This window comes from Cadophora gregata (genome assembly GCF_030347475.1).
Source record: "Cadophora gregata isolate MNR1 chromosome Unknown scaffold_16, whole genome shotgun sequence".
Taxonomy (NCBI): domain Eukaryota; kingdom Fungi; phylum Ascomycota; class Leotiomycetes; order Helotiales; family Ploettnerulaceae; genus Cadophora; species Cadophora gregata.
The window spans coordinates 327,132-343,472 of NW_026695939.1; the positions used below are offsets into that span (position 1 = coordinate 327,132).

Here is a 16,341-nt window from a genome sequence, read left to right on the forward strand (position 1 = left end):
AACCTGCTTTCTTCTGTAAGGTATGGAACGCCCATGAGGCTTGCTTTAATGATAGTGAAAGATGACAGTAGTACCAGTTCTTCTACCTATTGAGCGGCAGCCAAAAAGTGACAAAGATGCTCAGCCCAGTTGATACAGAGATTCTTCAAACAGCCAATAGGTGGTATTTTTTGCTTTTTCTGTGTGACATGGCGAAGCGCTGTACGCCCTTAGCCCTCAACATCGCCACTGATGCATCTTCAACTCTTGGCCGCCCTCTTTTCATCCTTCACATTTATTATATCCACCTAGAGTCGCAGTCTACCTCCTCCAACCACATCGCACAAAGATTTATCATAAGGTCTTGCAATAATCAAGCCATGGCAGGCCTCACATTCCTCGCAGCTGTGATCTCTGTCCCCAGCCTCGTCTCGGCCACCGCAACCTTCTCCCCAAACTGCAGCCTGCCTCTCGAATCGACGGCATTCGTGGTTTCTCCCAATACACGGGGGACACTGGATATCCTCTGGAGTGGACTGTTTACTATTTTCATATGCATTTGGACGGTGCAACACCTTAACGTTCCTGAGCAGCGCGATGGGAGAGGTCACTATACCATTTCATTCTTTCAATGTCCCGTTCCAATGCTGGGACTCCGTATGTGATAGAGGCTGACAATGCGAATAGATCGGGGCTGGCAGGGCGACGCGAAATGGGCTTTGAGACCTTTCTGCACGAAGGTCAAATGGATGCTCCTTACGCTCATACTGCCCGAGATATTGCTGGGAAAGGCTCTGTCGGATCTCAGAACTGCAAAAGATGCGGTCAATAAAGCTAAAAGACTGAAAGTTACATCGGGGACTGGACTGTCTCGTGAGGAAAAGGGCAACTGGACTTTAACACATGCATATTACGCCGATATGGGAGGTTTCGCATTCAGAACGTCATCCCATCGGAGTGATGAAACTCATTACAAACTACAATACATCTTAGCAGATGATGTGCTGAAACTCCGGGCACTGGGACACATTGCTAAGCTTCCTTCAATCACTGAAGACGAAATCAAAGACAAAAGCCAAGGGGACTCTTTCGTCAAAGCAACTGCCGTTCTACAGGTCTCCTGGCTGGTAATCCAAGTAATACTACGAGTGGCCCATAGTCTACCAGTCTCGCAACTGGAGATAACAGCGTGTGCCTTCGCGGCCTGTACGTTTCTAACATATAGCGTCTGGTGGTCTAAACCTCAGGGTGTATCTTCATGTACGATAATCACTCTTGCGGGTGAAGCCACGGATGCTGAAGCAGTGCTCGACGAGACTTGGGGAGACGCCGTCTCCACTCTTTTATTTTTCTGGCCTTTTGATCACGATACTTCTCGTAAAGCTGACGTCCCAATTCGGAATAACTTATGTTCGCTTAACATCGACCTCATCCTTGGTCTGACTCTTGGTTGCTTCATCCTCGGCGCTGTACACTGCGGAGCATGGTTTGTATCATTCCGTCCTTTTTCATTCTTCTTAGTCTTGGATCTCGTGATCGTGTCCTTCGTTCGTGTCCATCATTCCGATCCGATCCTTGATAACCTGAAAGTTCTGGTATGTAATACACTAATTGTATGATCAGGAACCTAAACTTCCCAACTAGAACAGAAATGCTATTATGGCGGTATATAAGCATTTCTTCTGGCGCCATACTGCCTGTTGCAATCGGATTATGGATTTTCTTGGCTTTTTTGGAGGAGATAGAGTTGGTTTATGCTTCCTCGCTGTATGGCATTATGCATTTTGGGATGATTATCCTCTATGTTGGATGTCGTCTATATCTTCTTTTCGAATCTATATACTCACTCTTCCATTTGCCACCAGGAGCATACATAACAACCTGTAAGAACAACCCTCCACCGTCCTTTTGGCAATTCATGAGCATTCGTGAAACATTCATTTTCCACTTTCTCGGCTACGTCTGCATTCTCTAGATCTCACTGACTCAATTTAGGGGCATCAAATATTCCTCATTTTGGATAGAACCTTGGCGCCACCTGGACGAACGTGAATGCATCTGCCTTAATCCTCTTCTTCATTGATCACGACATGTTTCTTCTTTGTTCGTGCCAAGAGGTCACCATCCCGTCATTCGTTTATTGTCAGCTAGTGGTTGTGATACCATCAGAATATCGATCCTAACAAAACCCGGGGCTGAGTTTATACCATTGACAAAACATACAAGTTACATGAGTCCGTCGCGAACAACTATGACGATACGATACAAGGCTTGAGAGAGTTATGCTAAAGCAATTCTCTCCCCCTCCGGTGGCTTGCGCTATTCTTCATATTGATAGCTCAATTCTATTTCTAATTACCGAACACACTTCAGGAGTTTAGTGATTTTTGGGAGGTGGGGAGGGAGATTACCAGCACCACCTCGCTTACTGTAAAGTTTATCTCCACCCTGAGTCCCCCTCGCTTAGCTGTATTTTGATTGATGTTCACAGAACCATACCGCCCGCTAACAGGGACTTGGGGATATCACCAACTTTATCGTCCGGTAAAGATGAATATTGCTCTCTGCTTACCATGATATCTGTACTAAACTCCCTAAGAGCTCGAATGCTGAGGAAAGTACCCCCGCTTAAGCTCAATCGAACCCTCGTCTTGCTCCATCTCCTCGCTTGACTCAATTTTTAGCTCAACCGCTTCCTCCGTCGCAACTGGATTTAGCACAAACCAAACTCCCCCCCTCTTAAGCGAAGGAACACTCTCCCCAGATTAAGATGGCACACTAGGTCACTCTTTAAAAACAATTCCTATTCTCATTCGGCACTCACTCATATCAAATTAGGCTGCGGTCGCGTCCGCCGCCCCCTCTAAGCTATCGACTTTTGCCCATCACAGACTTCTCAAAGCTCAAGTGATTCAAATGATGAAATTGAAAGCTATAATCCTCGCTTAAACTTCAGTTTCTCTGAACCTGTCATGCTACAAGGCCCAACAATTGTCAACAAGAAGTGCTTCTGAAGCTCACTCCCTACTGCACTCGGGTTTCATCCGCCAAACCTCGACACGGGCTGCCCCAGAGAGCGTGATCCCCGTTGCTAAGAACTGGTTCTATCTCCTTCTCGACTGCCTCATATGTTTCCTTTAGGAGCCTCACCAGATCCTCAAGCACTTTGTCAGACGCATTATACGCCGGCGCAATAATGATGTGATCCCCTCTGATACCATCAATAGTCCCCGCACCCGGATACACCGACAAACCGCGCCGTAATGCCCCGTCGACCATCCTTTGTGTAAAGCGTAATTCTGGTCGAAATGGAGTTTTGGTGAACTTGCAAGTCACAAATTCCAACGCCCAGAACAAACCCTTGCCCCGAATATCGCCAACAAATCTTGACTTGCTGAATGAAGACTTCAGCGCAGTCTCGAGCCATCGGCCCTTTGTCGCAACCCGCGCAACGAGATCATCTCGGCGAATTATCGTTTGTACAGCAAGCGCCGCAGCACAGCTCAGCCCATGAGCTTGATATGTATGCGAATGAATGAATACACCACTGCCACGTTGTAGCACATCAATGACTTTTTCATGGGCCAGGACACTCGCTATAGGGGCGTACCCTCCTCCTAATCCTTTACCAAGTGTCAGCAAGTCCGGGTACACCCCTTCGCCCTCTTGCTCGAAAGCAAAAAATGTGCCTGTCCGGCCGGTGCCGCACATGACCTCGTCAAGGATCAATAGGATGCCGTACTCATCACAAAGCCGGCGTACGCCCTGGTAGTAGCCCTTGGGTGCAGTAAGACACCCTGCTGTCGCACCACCGACAGGCTCCGAGATAAAGGCCATAATTCTTTCCGGACCAACCGACCGGAACTCGTTATCGAGCTCTTCCACTAGGCGTGCGGAATATTCCTCTTCCGTTTCTTCCGAAGACTGATCACGATAGGCGTAAGTGGGACTCACGTAACTCACGTTGCCTAAAAGCAAAGCATCCTCATATGGCGCCCTTCGCGCCACATGACTCCCTACACTCAGAGCTCCAATTGTGTTTCCATGAAATGCACGCCTTCTCGCCACGACATGCTTCCTTTCTGGCTGGTTGTTTTCGACGTGATATTGTCGAGCAAGCTTCAGAGCTGAATCCGTTGCCTCGCTTCCGGAGCTCACGAAGAACGCCCTACACAGACCGTATGGATTTCCTTCTAGCAGCATATCCGCCAGGGACTCTGCAACGTCGGTGGTGAATGCTACTGTGTGTACATATGACAGTTTGGACATCTGCTCTAGCATAGCAGCGTGTACTTCAGAGTGCCCGTGGCCAATGGAGGCCACGGCGGCGCCGGTACAGCCATCGAGAACACGTTGGCCCGTGGATAGAGTTAAAAAGGAACCTAAGGCAGAGGTGATAGTCGGAGGTTGAGAGAGGAGGGTGTTGTGCAGGACGTGGGATTTGTTACAGTCGGCGTGAAAACTTTCCCGGTTGGTCTTGACTTGTGTCGCATCGGCCAATTCGGCTAGTGAAGATGATACGCCTAGATCTCCCATGATAGATGTAGTTATAACAGGAATCAGGAGTATGGTCCTTGATCGTAGGTGTTCACGACTGACAGGCTGTGCATAAAATGGATAAAAGCACTCCCTGGAAAATATGGACTCATAACGATTGGGATCATCGAGATTTAGCCACAGTCCAACTCTAATATGTCTCTGCTCAAGCCGAAGCTTAATGATGTCAGGCTCTAATCTTCCAACGGCAGCAATTGCACAACAGAGTGTATGACAGATGTCAAATTACATAATCAGAATATTGGGTAAAAGTCGTAGCACAAGAACGTTTGATTTGCCGGATGCTTAAGCGGTAGTACGATTTTCGGCGTTCAATCTCGTGCTACTATGACTCCACCCGACTTTACGCCACGCAGGGCCCGGAATGTGAGTTCCATGTCATCTACTCATCCATGTCGGGGCTGCTGTAACTCCGGCCCTAGCTTAACATTAGAAGATACGGACTGCCCTCAAATCCTCAAGCCTCAAGCCTACTAATACAGTTGGACTTGAAAATCTTCGGTTGAGCTTTTCGACAGTATGACGGACTGAAGCGAAACGACTTTGGCGAGAGGGTGGTATGTGATATGGAGCATCTGTACGCCGCCCTCTGACGGTCTGACCACCGACAAGCACATCTCACTCACGCAAATGTTATCCAGATTCCGTGCCCTACATACCATGAAACCTGAGTCTGACATAGCCATGTAGATAAATCATTCTTTGAAACAGCTTGAAAAGCTTTCAGAAGGTTCTTAATTGGATTAAGTAACTACTGAGCTAACCGAAGAACAGGGCCAGAGAACAAGAAGACTACATTCCTCGCTTACTGCCTAATCAGGAACTGTCAGACGTTGGCCATTCTGAATGGGAAGTTAAAACAGTCCTTGAGACACTATGAACTCAATAGATACAATGAAATATATCTTATAGTCTTGCCCCACCCTAATAACATGCGGTCTGCGGACTGTCTGCTGCGAAACAGTCTTGGGAAACATCAAACCCTTCATCGTTCTTCTCACCAACTATTGAAGGAGTCAGCGCTATAACAGGTGATTATAACCGTTCAATGTATTCATTTGCTGATGAGAATTGAAGTCTTACTATCCAATGCAACAATGAATCGACTGACACAATTGTAACAACTGATCGTCGCAATAATTTCGACAAGTTCCCTTTCCCCGAAGTGCTTCTGCAATTCGGAAAATGTCTCTCGGCGAACCTTTACGTTTTGTGTCATCTCATCTGCTAAGAGCAATGCTGCCCAGTCTTTGTCTGCCAGACCAGCACGCACTCGCTGAGCCCTGTCCACATTCTCAAGATCTCTCCTCTTCAGCAGGTCCATTGCTTCAATCGATAAGCCAGCCTGTATGGCCAGGGGAGCATGGTCATCCCATTCATACCGTGCACCATTAATTACCGCGACGCGGCAGATAAGTATCTCGCGGATAGCTGCGGGCAGAGTTGTCTCGTTGCGGATGGAGCCAAGGAATGAGTTCCACCCATTGGCAACCGTTGGAGAATGTAGCAGGGTCAGATCCAGAGCTTGCAAAGGTGATGGAGCGCGGCGGGCGCGAATACGATTCGCCACCGCCAGGTCAGCCTGACTTAGACCCTCAAGACTTGCCTCAACGTAAGCAATGCGCATCTTCAAGATGACCTGAGAAGAAGAAGAAGAAGAAGAAGAAGAAGAAGAAGTATAATACGAGTTCCACGAGGTCAGTCTGGAAGCAATAACGAGGTTATTTGAAAGGGACGGCTTGTATAAACAAAAACGCAAGCATTGCTGAGTGTTTTCACTGAATTGTTAAGTTCTAAACTATGACCCGGTTTTCCTCAATAAAGACAAGTTAGTGAGATGCCCAAAAAATTGATCTTGATTTGACTTGACATCTTTTCCTAACTCCCTTCATGAGTGACAACGTTATTTCACTACATACCATACGAGACTATGTCATTAGACGGGAACAGACCTTTGGATAGGACTCATTGGTCTCGTGGATGCATGCACCGGACGACAAATCCGTTACCTAATTAAGCTGACTCCGATAGACTAGAGAGGACAGAGACAGAACCCAGCCTACCAAGCTCAATTTCTTCGGGAACGAAATTTATTCTATGTCACAATGTCTAATGACGCGGGACTAATAAAGCTTTCGAACTGCAGAGATGCTCTGCTGATAGTGATATTTGATAACATAACGTAAGAAACAGGTTGCATTAGTATATTATGGACTAGCCAGATTAGGGTCGTATACAACAGCACTCGGAAAGTATAATGAGGCGCCGCAATGTCAAATCACTTGAAGATACACATGTTGCTGGCACGCGATCATTAACGCACTGGTAAAACTTTCCACCGTTGACTATGTCAAAACCCCTTGAACCCGCTGGCCTGTGGAACAATCACAAACAATCGGAGATCACCCCGCTTATTGGCATCATTTTCGAGGATGTGAACCTTGCGGATGTGCTACGATCTCCCGACAGTGACGACAAAATCCGCGACCTCGCAATTCTCATTTCACGGCGTGGGCTCTGTGTATTTCGCGGCCAGGGAAACTGCACTGTTGCTGACCAGAAACTCCTTTGTCGGAAGCTAGGACAGCTGACGACCCGTCCTGCTACTTCTGATCTGTGGATACACCCTGTGAACCAAACACAACTGCCTGATGGTACATTAGATGGAGAGGTCATGTCTCCGTCTCGTGACGCTGGAAAAAAGTTATATACTAGAGTAAGCGCACTCCGCATATAGTCGATGGTCGAATACGGTACCCATTGAACTTTTGCCTTGACTATCTTTGTTGGTGGCAAATACCAAAGCAGTTCTCAGAGTTTTCCAAATATTTTCACCTGGACACATGCAGTGGCTGACTTGATTTTCTGAACTCAGGAAGGTGGGTATGCCACTGGCACCGAGAAAACCCAGAGCCGGGCGGATGGATGGCATACGGATGGATCTTTTGAACATGTTCCTGCCGACTATACTTTACTACACATGAAGTTCTGTCCAAGCACCGGCGGCGATACCCTATTTGCATCGGCGTTTGAAGCCTACGATCTTCTCTCTGGCCCAATGCAGCGCATGCTCGAAGGTTTGAACGCTACGTTTACACCCCCATATCACAAACCCGAGAACATAGCTGGCCGCCTATGGCCGGGGATCAGAGGTGCACCAGAGAATCATGGTCCTGAGCTCCGCGCCAGTCATCCGTGTGTTAGGACCAATCCTGTGACTGGGTGGAAGAGTTTATACGCGGTTGGGCACCATCTCGAGAGCATTGAAGGTCTTGGAGACGTCGAGAACAGGATGATGCTTGAGTTTTTGCAAAGATTGATCACGGAAAATCACCAATTGCAGGCACGTGTGAAATGGAACCCCGACGACATGATCATCTGGGACAATAGATCTGTTTATCACGTAAGTGACCTTCATCGACACATCATTTGAAAGTTTTCTAGTTAACCAATCACACCTCATCTAGTGTGCTACCTACGACTATGGTACTACGGGTTTGCGACGTGCTGATCGAGTTTGTGGGTGTGGCGAGGTACCTTTTTTGGACCCTCACTCTTCTGGACGTCGGCAGGTATTGGGTATTTAAACTCTCCTCTATAATGACACTAGTTCTTGTTGGCTTCATTTCTGATGAACTGTATTCTTTCTTTTCGTGTACAAGATAGCTGGGAGTTGTTCTCTTTGCTTTGGAGTCCCTCATCGCTGAGTGAATTTACGGACGCGCATGAACAGAAGAGTTAGCGATCATTGTAAAGCATATCATCCAGAACACGTGGAAAGTGAAGAACTACAATGTCAAAACTCAGGTCTCATACATTCCTATTACAAAGTAAAGCTTAATCGTGTATATAGTCCAATAATCCACCTGCATACCGGGCCTTGCATGTTTCTATCTCGCTTTTAATGTTGTGGCGTATGGCAAGTAACTATGATTGTTCTCAAAGATGGACATAAACACAAACATCCATTGTAGCTGCATAATATCATGCGAAGACGTATGTCAAATGAAATCAACTGAGGCCAGAACGGCAATAATTTTGTAGTATTGCTATCCCCTCAACTGCCGAAAACACACTTTTCCAGGGCACGACGCTGAAGCGAGGCGCTAAGGCTGCCTGGACGACAACAAAGCATTCAATTTCAGCGTTCTTCGCTTAATTACAGGGTCACGCTACAGGTGTGTTTGATACGACAGTTGAGGGGATACTGGATTGCAATCGAACTTATAGACATGTCTATTATATCAGATGGTAATAAAACGAGCCGGTATCTATAAACCATCGCCGGAAATCTAGAGATTCTCAAGAGCATCTACGGTTGTAAGACCTCATTTCCAACCTCTTCCAAGCCCGTCACTAAGCCTTCGACTGTTGTATGTAAGGTTTGACAGTTAACAACAACTCTGAAGAAGCACCCTCGGTCACCGAGTGCGTAATCGATCATAAAACCTCGATTTATCATCAAACTGACCATTTCCTTCGTGCACCGCGTGTTCGCAGCCATGACATCTGATAAGGTCTTGTTTGGGGCATAGTAGAAGCAAACCTGAAGACACGGCGGCGGGTTGGGCGACAATAACACAAAGTCTGGATGCTCTTCCAGGAGAGTAGCCAAGTGCCTTGCCACATCGAAACCATGATTGATCTGCTTCTCTAAACCGGTGGCACCGTGATATACCCAGCTAAGGGCCAACTTGAGGGCGTCACCCTTACGTCCACACTGGAGAGTCAGATCCGCTAGGTCCCAAAAGTCTTCGCCATCTACCTCTTCGTGAAACAGATAGCCTGCCGGCAGCGTATTTGCGCGATGAAAGGTGGCCAGGTCATTGGTGAGCAAGAAGGAGCATGTGACTGGGACGTTCAACATCTTGTGGGGGTTGATCGTTATGCTATTGGCGAGCTCAACGCCAGCGAGCTTGTGCCTCTGCAAGGAAGAGAACGCCACGGCGCCGCCCCATGAGCCATCGACGTGGAGCCAGAGGTGAAATTCCTTGCATATAGCACTGATCTCATGAAATGGGTCGTACGCGCCTAGGACGGTCGTCCCAGCCGTGGCGTTGACGTAGAATGGAGTCTTGCCCTCACTTAATGCCTGAACGACCAGAGCACGCAGGGCAGATGGGATCATGCAGCCGGTAGTCTTATCAGCCGGCACTGAGATCACACCACTAGTACCCAAACCCATCGTAATTGCCGCCTTCTCGAAGCTATAGTGGGCATTCGTGCTGGTGAACAAGACCAAGTTGTGTTTTCCATTACCCTCAGTTTTGGTGCTGGGATACATGGAGTTTCGAGCAATCACCAGCGAGGTCATGTTGGAGGCGGAGCCGCCCGGACACGTCACTCCACCAGCATTGGGACCGGTGAGTCCAAGGAGGGAGGCTAGGGCTCTAGCTGTGACCTTTTCTACGAGCGTCAAGGAGGGTGACACATGATAGACGTGAAGCTGAGAAGCGAACTTATCAGATTAAGTGATAGAAGGTATAAGGAACGGAAGTGAACTTGCGTTGATATTCAATGTTCCAAGAATAAGCTCCGATATTACCCCAATCTGTACACCGTATTAATATAGCTAACATAAAGCTTCAATCCATTAACGAGTGAGTGTGCACGTACCGGGTCTGTACTTGACGTAAGTTTATCCAGGAATCCCTGATCCCATGTGTTGACGCTGTATTGCAAAACACCTTGAATCATCTCGAGAAGCCCAGCTCGGCCTCGGCCTTCATCCGATGGCAGTGACCATTGCCACCGATTGGCCAACTCGCCTGGCTCACATCTTTCTACAAGCACATTCTCACTAGATGAAGCGTATTCCCGGCCGTCGGCTCTCATCAAAGCTGCCTCATCCGCCCTGCTGATATAGTTCACAATGAGCGGCTTAACTGCATCCAACAGCTAGGACGTCTTAGTCATAGTCAAACTCGGCAATGAGGGGCAAGCATATACCTCTTCGACTTCTTCTGCGCGCTGCAAAGGAGTTTGTGCCGTGCGTGATATATTCAATTCCTTCAACTTGTTGTGGATATCATGGGCGTTTCCATTGGGTAATCGATGGTTGTAGCCCATCGTACGTCCTACAAACTTCTATAAAGGGAGTAGAGTGCCAAAAATGAGGGTGATCCGGATCCAGGCTGCGGTTCCAAGCACACTTATGGCACAAAAGGAAAACTCGGATCCGGATGACCTAAGAATCTTAGCGTAGCAGCCGTACGATTCTGCATAATCCGATATGGTCATAGGTGTATCACATAAAAAATGATGATAAATAATCACCCCTTGACATTTTCAGAGTGAAAAAAGACTGTATTAGGAGTCATTCTTAATGCACTTCTGCACTAACCATATCGGCTATGTACTTTTCCATGACGGGGTCTGACTTCTGAAAACAGGTGCCATGAACTGCTGTGCATGCCACCAATGCTGGAGTCCTTTCAGCTAGTGTGCTGCTTTACCGAGCGCCACTCCATAAACACAGATCCAAAAATAGTTGCCACTGTTAGTGCCAGAGGCAGGTATAATGTCTGCACAACGGCCTTATCGTAACCCATCAGAACTTCATGTAGGCGCTCACCGCCAACAAGAGAGAGGATGTCGGAGAGACCAGCTTTATCCAGCGTTGTTGTGTTCACAGATGGGCTATACTTGGCTAATTCAACCGTTAAACGAGTTTGGAATAGCGTAGCTGATACCACGATCCAAATGGCGCTGCCCATGGTCTGACCAAACCCGCTTACAGCTAGGCCAATAGGCAGGTCCTTTTTCTTCATAACGGTTTGCAAAGATATAATCGGGGCCGAAATACCAATACCACAAGCAAAACCCAAAAGGGCGAGCAGGCACAGAACTTTTGCCAGACTTTGATCTAGTTCGATGGTTGTGAGTAGACCAGAAGCCACTGGGGCTAGGATAGTAGTAGCAAACATGAAGGCTTGTTCAAGTTGTATCAGTATCAATGGGCACGAAATTGAGAGAAAAGAAGACTTCTATCCAGAGAACATGATACTTACGGGTGTAGTATCCCAGCCAGATGATACCCGCTCCTCCGCAGAGGTTTCCGATTGTAATACCCACGAGCATGGGGGTGAGCATGATCCCGGCTCGGCTGGCTGTATAACCCTTGATGATTTGAAAGTAGATGGACATATAGTACTCTGTTACCGCTAAGGCTGAGTTAACACACGAGCCGAACCATGCCGCAGCCAGAACAGTCTTCATTTTTAGGATTCGTGGCGGCAGAGTTGCGTTTTCTTGCAATTGATGCTGGCGCCATCCGAAGATGGTCAAAAGTGCAACAAACAAGACGAGCAGAACGATGATACGTGCGTCCGACCAACCGTACTTAATACCGCCCCATTGCAGGGCTAGCAATAGGCAAGTAACAGAGGGAGCCATGAATATGGTGCCGATCCAATCGAACTGTTTCACTTTGGCTTTCCACGAGAGCTGCTCGTCATCCTGGAGAAGCTCCATATCCTGCAACCCAAAAGTCAACAACCCCACCGCCGCGACTCCAAGGGGGAGGTTGATCCCAAAGCACGCTCGCCAGCCTATCCAGTCGATCAGTCCGCCACCGACGAGCGGCGCGGACACAATTCCCGCCATCTGCACTGAGCTTATCACTGTGGTCCAGAATGGTCGCCGATGGGTGGGAAGGCACCGCGTCAAGATCACGATGGTACCAGAAATAATGCCCGCTGCCCCGACTCCGGCCACGGCTCGGCCTAGAATAAACACCGGCGAGGTCGTGGCGACCGTAGACAGCAGCGATCCCAGCTCGAAAATACAGATGCTAGTAATATAAAGGCGCTTCGGCGGCGCCAGGCTGTAGAGCTTGCCGAAAAAAAAGGTGAAGCTCGCCGTCATGACTGAGTAAGCCGACGAATACCAGCCAATATCCTGCACGGTTTTGAAGTAGTTGGTCAAGCTTGGCACTACTGCTGCCACAATAGTCAAATCAAGACCGAACAGGAAAGAAACGGTGCTGAGCGAGAATATGGTTATCCACAGCTTGAAACCGGACAGATAGTCTGATTCACCATCAGGTAAAGACGCCTCTTGGACCTCGAGCTGCTCCAAGGGAGGCGGCCGTATCTCAGGTGTGGTAGGATTATCTGCAGCAGTTTGCTGTTCTGGCTCGGGCCCAGCTGCACTGGTCATCGCGGGGTTTCCCGACATTGGAATATAGGTTGATCTTTCTTGGGCGTCGCCGCTCGAAATGACTGCTTGGAATAACTGGCGGAATGGGTGAAATGGGGTGCGAGGGTGGGGGCGGGAGAGGTTGTACCTACCTCTAGGTATTGATGTTGTCATGGATGGGAACTTGGCGGCTACATGTTTTCTGTTAGTCATCCGTTTGTTGGTCAAAATAGCCGCTGCCTAGAATCACGCAAGTTACGTCATTCTAGCGTACGAACGACAAATCGTGAGTACAATCGAGACACCGTGGAGCTTGGAGGAATGGATTTGTTGTGGCGGCCCAAATCCCGAACACGCACACAATAAGAGAGGTAGCAATTAAGGCACGAATAGAACTTTGATACAAAGAAGCGGATTGGGCAAATCTCAAGATATTACATATCTGAAGCGCGAAAATTGTTGCATAAGAGGCGGAGAAGAGAATGAATTAGATAGAATCTCTATAAAAAGCGCAATTATTGTGATTATCTCAAGTGTTCTTGTTGATGTTGTGTGTTTAAATGAATGACAGTTTCAAATCTCCGAGTCCCACCGCTCGGCCGCATCAAGTGGCGTGACCTGCCTCCGTCACACCAAGCACGAAGCCATCGCCCTGCCACGATGCAACGTTGGTGCAGGGAGGAATGGGATACGATACAAGTACGTATCAATAAGGTTCGGCTCACGCGGTCCGCTCCTAGCTGCAAGATGGGGGGCGTAGCCTCTAGGCACCACCCTTTGAACAGATGGTGATACTGTAGTTGGTGCTAATCGTATTACTGTATACTTGAGCGGGGTAAGTACAGTCGAGTGGGGTATGCACCAAGACCGAGTCTCTCCTTGCGCGCATGCATACTTTTCGGCAGCACCGCAGCAAAGGGGATCGCCGCGGAAATAATGTACTGTAGTGGCACAGACGCTGCCACCAGCTGCCACATGCCAACGAACCTGCTTCTTACCTAGGTAGGCGAAGCAGAAACCACGGTCATCCGCCGACACCTATGACTGGTTACCCCATACAAGAGATGTGAGGGATACAACACTGCGATAATTGAGAATCCAGCACTTGCCAATTTAGGGGCTTTGGTGCGCTGTCTAGCTATTTCAACGTCCAGTGGTAGTTGGGCAAGGATTCTCCGGAATTTACAGATGCAGTTCTGGCTAGTGAGGCACCATACCGAGCGTACCAATCAGGTCTGCTGGTATCCGACATCTTGACAGGGTGTTTGTGTCATACGGTACGGGCCGCAGGGCTGCAAGCATGGTGTTAATCTATCTTGGACCCCTACCGCTCAGACTGGGTATTCGATATGCCCCCACATAATGACTACCAAGGCAGTACGAGAATCACATATCACACACATCATGCTGCGCTGCTAGCTACTATTGGAGGGAAAAATGATCGATTGAATATTACCGAAGAAACAAAACACCTTATCTCGAATGATCTGGCGGCTGATGAGGAAAATTCCAAGTAGCTTGACCGAGACAAATGCATTGCAAGCTCCTTAATTTACACCTTTCCATTAGAATCGCGTGCTGGGACACCACGCCTCTAATAAGACAATTTCATCCCCTCCCCCGTTGTAATTACACACCCAATCATATACTTCCCATTGGGCTACTTTCGAGGTCGTCGACAGAGCCATCCCTCGACGCATTAGGAGGTTTAGCTCGGACATACACCCAGTTTGCGGCCTCATGGAGTGGTCTACTTCCTGGCGCTGTCATAATGCGTATCGTGGCAAGAAGTAGTGTTACTCTGGTGGGTACATCCTGAGGTGATAATTTGGCCGTGAGCGTATACAAGTTAGGTAGCTATATCATAGATCCGATCTGTCAGTGAAAATTATCACCGAACAGCTCGATCCTCTCAAACTTGAACAGCCTGAAGGTTGAGGCTTACCTCATAGCGCAGCGTCTTCTGTAGCTCCGCTGCCATTGAGCGTAACTGGTGCAGCGCAGCAACACTACCACTGCTGCTACTACTAGAGTCACCACCATCCACTGCAGCCGCTGTGTCTATTGTGGTTGTTTGGGCAATATTCTGCCACAGTTCTAACTCGCAGCTGTACTTTCTCCTTGCGAGCCGATCAAACTCGGCTGTGATTAAGTCCGCGGCGGATCGAACGATGGTGTCCTGGTACCCGCTCGCCTCCCATGAGGACCACGAGTTGACCTGAGTATGTAATTCCTCGAGAAATGCGGGCAAACCTTTAGTGCGGCTTGCGGTCTGGGCTAGCTTTGCCGAGGAATTATTCTTGAACAAGCCCGTGTAGTAGCATGACACAAACGAGTCCAAGTCGTCAAAGCCGGCGGTCTTCGAACAGCGTAAGACATACTCGACGCGGGCTTCCAGGCTCGTCGGCTCTGGTGCGGTACGCGGCTGTTGTGGTGGTGTTGATAGAAACCTTGAAGACTTAAGTTCATTGGAGGGGTTAAATTCATTGGTCGTAGGGAGTTGAAAGGAGGAGCTGGAACAGTCCAAGAGTCCATGACTGAATAGCGTTACAGGAGGTCAGTTAAAGACTTTGGTGGAAGCGAGAAGGGTTCTATTCGTTGCTTCTCTTACCTGTTGCTTGTTAACCCCACGGGATCTGTGGTCTCAGTGGTATCTGCATGTAACTCTGGGCTCCTGTCCAGGCTTTCGATATCTTGGAGCGACAGATTTTTATGGCTGGCCCAGGGAGTGTCATCGAAAATGGAGAAATCTATCAAATGCAGTTGACAGTCAGCGAATGATCTCCCAGCAGTGAGCAAAGATCGATAATGGAAGTTTACATGACTTGCTTCATCATCGTAAGATTTTCTTCTACAAATGGAGAGTAGCGAGCAGCTCTTGAGACCGTGTGCGGAATCTGAAGGAGAAATGGGATGGGCTCGACGAAAAACGCATCGTGATTATTGAGGAAATAGAGTCACCTTTCAGAAAATCCGTCTCATCAGACAAATTTGAGGTCGTATATGATGGTATTAGCACTATGTCACTTTAAAAGCGACGTAACATACTGACCTGGTGATGTTGAGCGGGTTTCCTCTGGTGTGAAAGAAATGAGGCAGCTGGGCCAGAGGACGACGATGGTGCTTGTATATCCATTCCCACGGACTCGCACGCTTGCGAAGGGCTAATTGATATGTTGTCCGATGTAGATAATGTTGCAAACCCGCTTCGTTCGCCTAGCTGCGTGGAAAAGGTAGGGAACGAAGACATGTCGCCAGCAACTATTGTACGAGCTTGAGTATTACTGCCTTTTGCCGTTCGGTCCGCCTCCGCTGCCCGCTTTTCCAAGTCTTCTATGTGCGATTTGAGTTTCTTCCCTGGAGGACGGAATATTTCAGTGTGCAATTCTCAATGAGCACGTCCTGGCAGAGGTTGCAGCCTGACTTACTGTACTTCTGTTGTGCTAGCCGGTTGCGACGTCTCTTCTGCATCAGCTCGCTAGCTTCATCATCCGGAGACGTTGTTCTGTTCATCACGAGGGAATGTCTTTGTACAGATTATGTGTAGTTATTAAAAGGATTGGTTGAGAAAATCAGCAGGAATTGGACTTTCGGTCAGAACACTGGATTATATAAACCAGACAAGCACAGCAAGCCATATACTTAAGCATGAATACAATAAGACGC

At 48.2% G+C, this 16,341-nt stretch overlaps 7 protein-coding genes across 8 annotated transcripts; 2 read left to right on the plus strand and 5 right to left on the minus strand.

The window, feature by feature from the left end:
- Positions 1 to 5: 5 nt before the first annotated feature.
- Positions 6 to 2,282, plus strand: ONS95_005362 (uncharacterized protein). 2 transcript variants are annotated; one of them, XM_058498769.1, is made up of 5 exons: positions 6 to 15; positions 125 to 585; positions 667 to 1,465; positions 1,603 to 1,862; positions 1,975 to 2,282. In XM_058498769.1, the coding sequence occupies exons 2-5, from the start codon at positions 189 to 191 to the stop codon at positions 2,001 to 2,003; spliced, it is 1,485 nt and encodes a 494-aa protein (XP_058351035.1). In that variant the 5' UTR covers positions 6 to 15; positions 125 to 188; the 3' UTR covers positions 2,004 to 2,282. The 2 variants fall into 2 exon arrangements, with proteins under 2 accessions (XP_058351035.1, XP_058351034.1); XM_058498768.1 differs by having other exon boundaries at positions 667 to 1,862.
- Positions 2,283 to 3,003: 721 nt separating this feature from the next.
- On the minus strand, positions 3,004 to 4,515 carry ONS95_005363 (uncharacterized protein; the record flags this gene model as incomplete). The annotated part of the gene is made up of 1 exon (XM_058498770.1): positions 3,004 to 4,515. One exon carries the CDS (start codon positions 4,513 to 4,515, stop codon positions 3,004 to 3,006), a length of 1,512 nt encoding a protein of 503 aa, XP_058351036.1.
- Positions 4,516 to 5,458: 943 nt separating this feature from the next.
- Positions 5,459 to 6,163, minus strand: ONS95_005364 (uncharacterized protein; the record flags this gene model as incomplete). Its single annotated transcript, XM_058498771.1, has 2 exons — positions 5,459 to 5,540; positions 5,620 to 6,163. The coding sequence occupies 2 exons, from the start codon at positions 6,161 to 6,163 to the stop codon at positions 5,461 to 5,463; spliced, it is 624 nt and encodes a 207-aa protein (XP_058351037.1). The 3' UTR covers positions 5,459 to 5,460.
- A 720-nt stretch (positions 6,164 to 6,883) lies between these two features.
- ONS95_005365 (uncharacterized protein) lies at positions 6,884 to 8,123 on the plus strand (the record flags this gene model as incomplete). The annotated part of the gene is made up of 3 exons (XM_058498772.1): positions 6,884 to 7,252; positions 7,412 to 7,939; positions 8,004 to 8,123. The coding sequence occupies 3 exons, from the start codon at positions 6,884 to 6,886 to the stop codon at positions 8,121 to 8,123; spliced, it is 1,017 nt and encodes a 338-aa protein (XP_058351038.1).
- A 627-nt stretch (positions 8,124 to 8,750) lies between these two features.
- On the minus strand, positions 8,751 to 10,823 carry ONS95_005366 (uncharacterized protein). Its single transcript, XM_058498773.1, has 4 exons — positions 10,486 to 10,823; positions 10,153 to 10,434; positions 10,043 to 10,087; positions 8,751 to 9,982 (listed from the first exon to the last, which is right to left on the minus strand). The coding sequence occupies exons 1-4, from the start codon at positions 10,603 to 10,605 to the stop codon at positions 8,849 to 8,851; spliced, it is 1,581 nt and encodes a 526-aa protein (XP_058351039.1). The 5' UTR covers positions 10,606 to 10,823; the 3' UTR covers positions 8,751 to 8,848.
- Positions 10,824 to 11,472: 649 nt separating this feature from the next.
- On the minus strand, positions 11,473 to 12,888 carry ONS95_005367 (uncharacterized protein; the record flags this gene model as incomplete). Its single annotated transcript, XM_058498774.1, has 1 exon — positions 11,473 to 12,888. One exon carries the CDS (start codon positions 12,886 to 12,888, stop codon positions 11,473 to 11,475), a length of 1,416 nt encoding a protein of 471 aa, XP_058351040.1.
- Positions 12,889 to 14,316: 1,428 nt separating this feature from the next.
- On the minus strand, positions 14,317 to 16,188 carry ONS95_005368 (uncharacterized protein; the record flags this gene model as incomplete). Its single annotated transcript, XM_058498775.1, has 6 exons — positions 14,317 to 14,532; positions 14,621 to 15,212; positions 15,287 to 15,425; positions 15,637 to 15,652; positions 15,728 to 16,032; positions 16,104 to 16,188. 6 exons carry the CDS (start codon positions 16,186 to 16,188, stop codon positions 14,317 to 14,319), a joined length of 1,353 nt encoding a protein of 450 aa, XP_058351041.1.
- Positions 16,189 to 16,341: the final 153 nt, after the last annotated feature.

Excerpts from the sequence above, each read along its gene's own strand:
- ONS95_005362 (XM_058498769.1), top strand. The coding sequence starts at position 189 with ATGGCGAAGCGCTGTACGCCCTTAGCCCTCAACATCGCCACTGATGCA. Across the intron at positions 586-666 it reads TGAGCAGCGCGATGGGAGAG|ATCGGGGCTGGCAGGGCGAC; the intron begins GTCACTATACCA and ends CAATGCGAATAG. Across the intron at positions 1,466-1,602 it reads GCTGTACACTGCGGAGCATG|GAACCTAAACTTCCCAACTA; the intron begins GTTTGTATCATT and ends TTGTATGATCAG.
- ONS95_005366 (XM_058498773.1), bottom strand. The coding sequence starts at position 10,605 with ATGGGCTACAACCATCGATTACCCAATGGAAACGCCCATGATATCCAC. Across the intron at positions 10,435-10,485 it reads GCGCAGAAGAAGTCGAAGAG|CTGTTGGATGCAGTTAAGCC; the intron begins GTATATGCTTGC and ends AAGACGTCCTAG. Across the intron at positions 10,088-10,152 it reads TTACGTCAAGTACAGACCCG|ATTGGGGTAATATCGGAGCT; the intron begins GTACGTGCACAC and ends TACGGTGTACAG.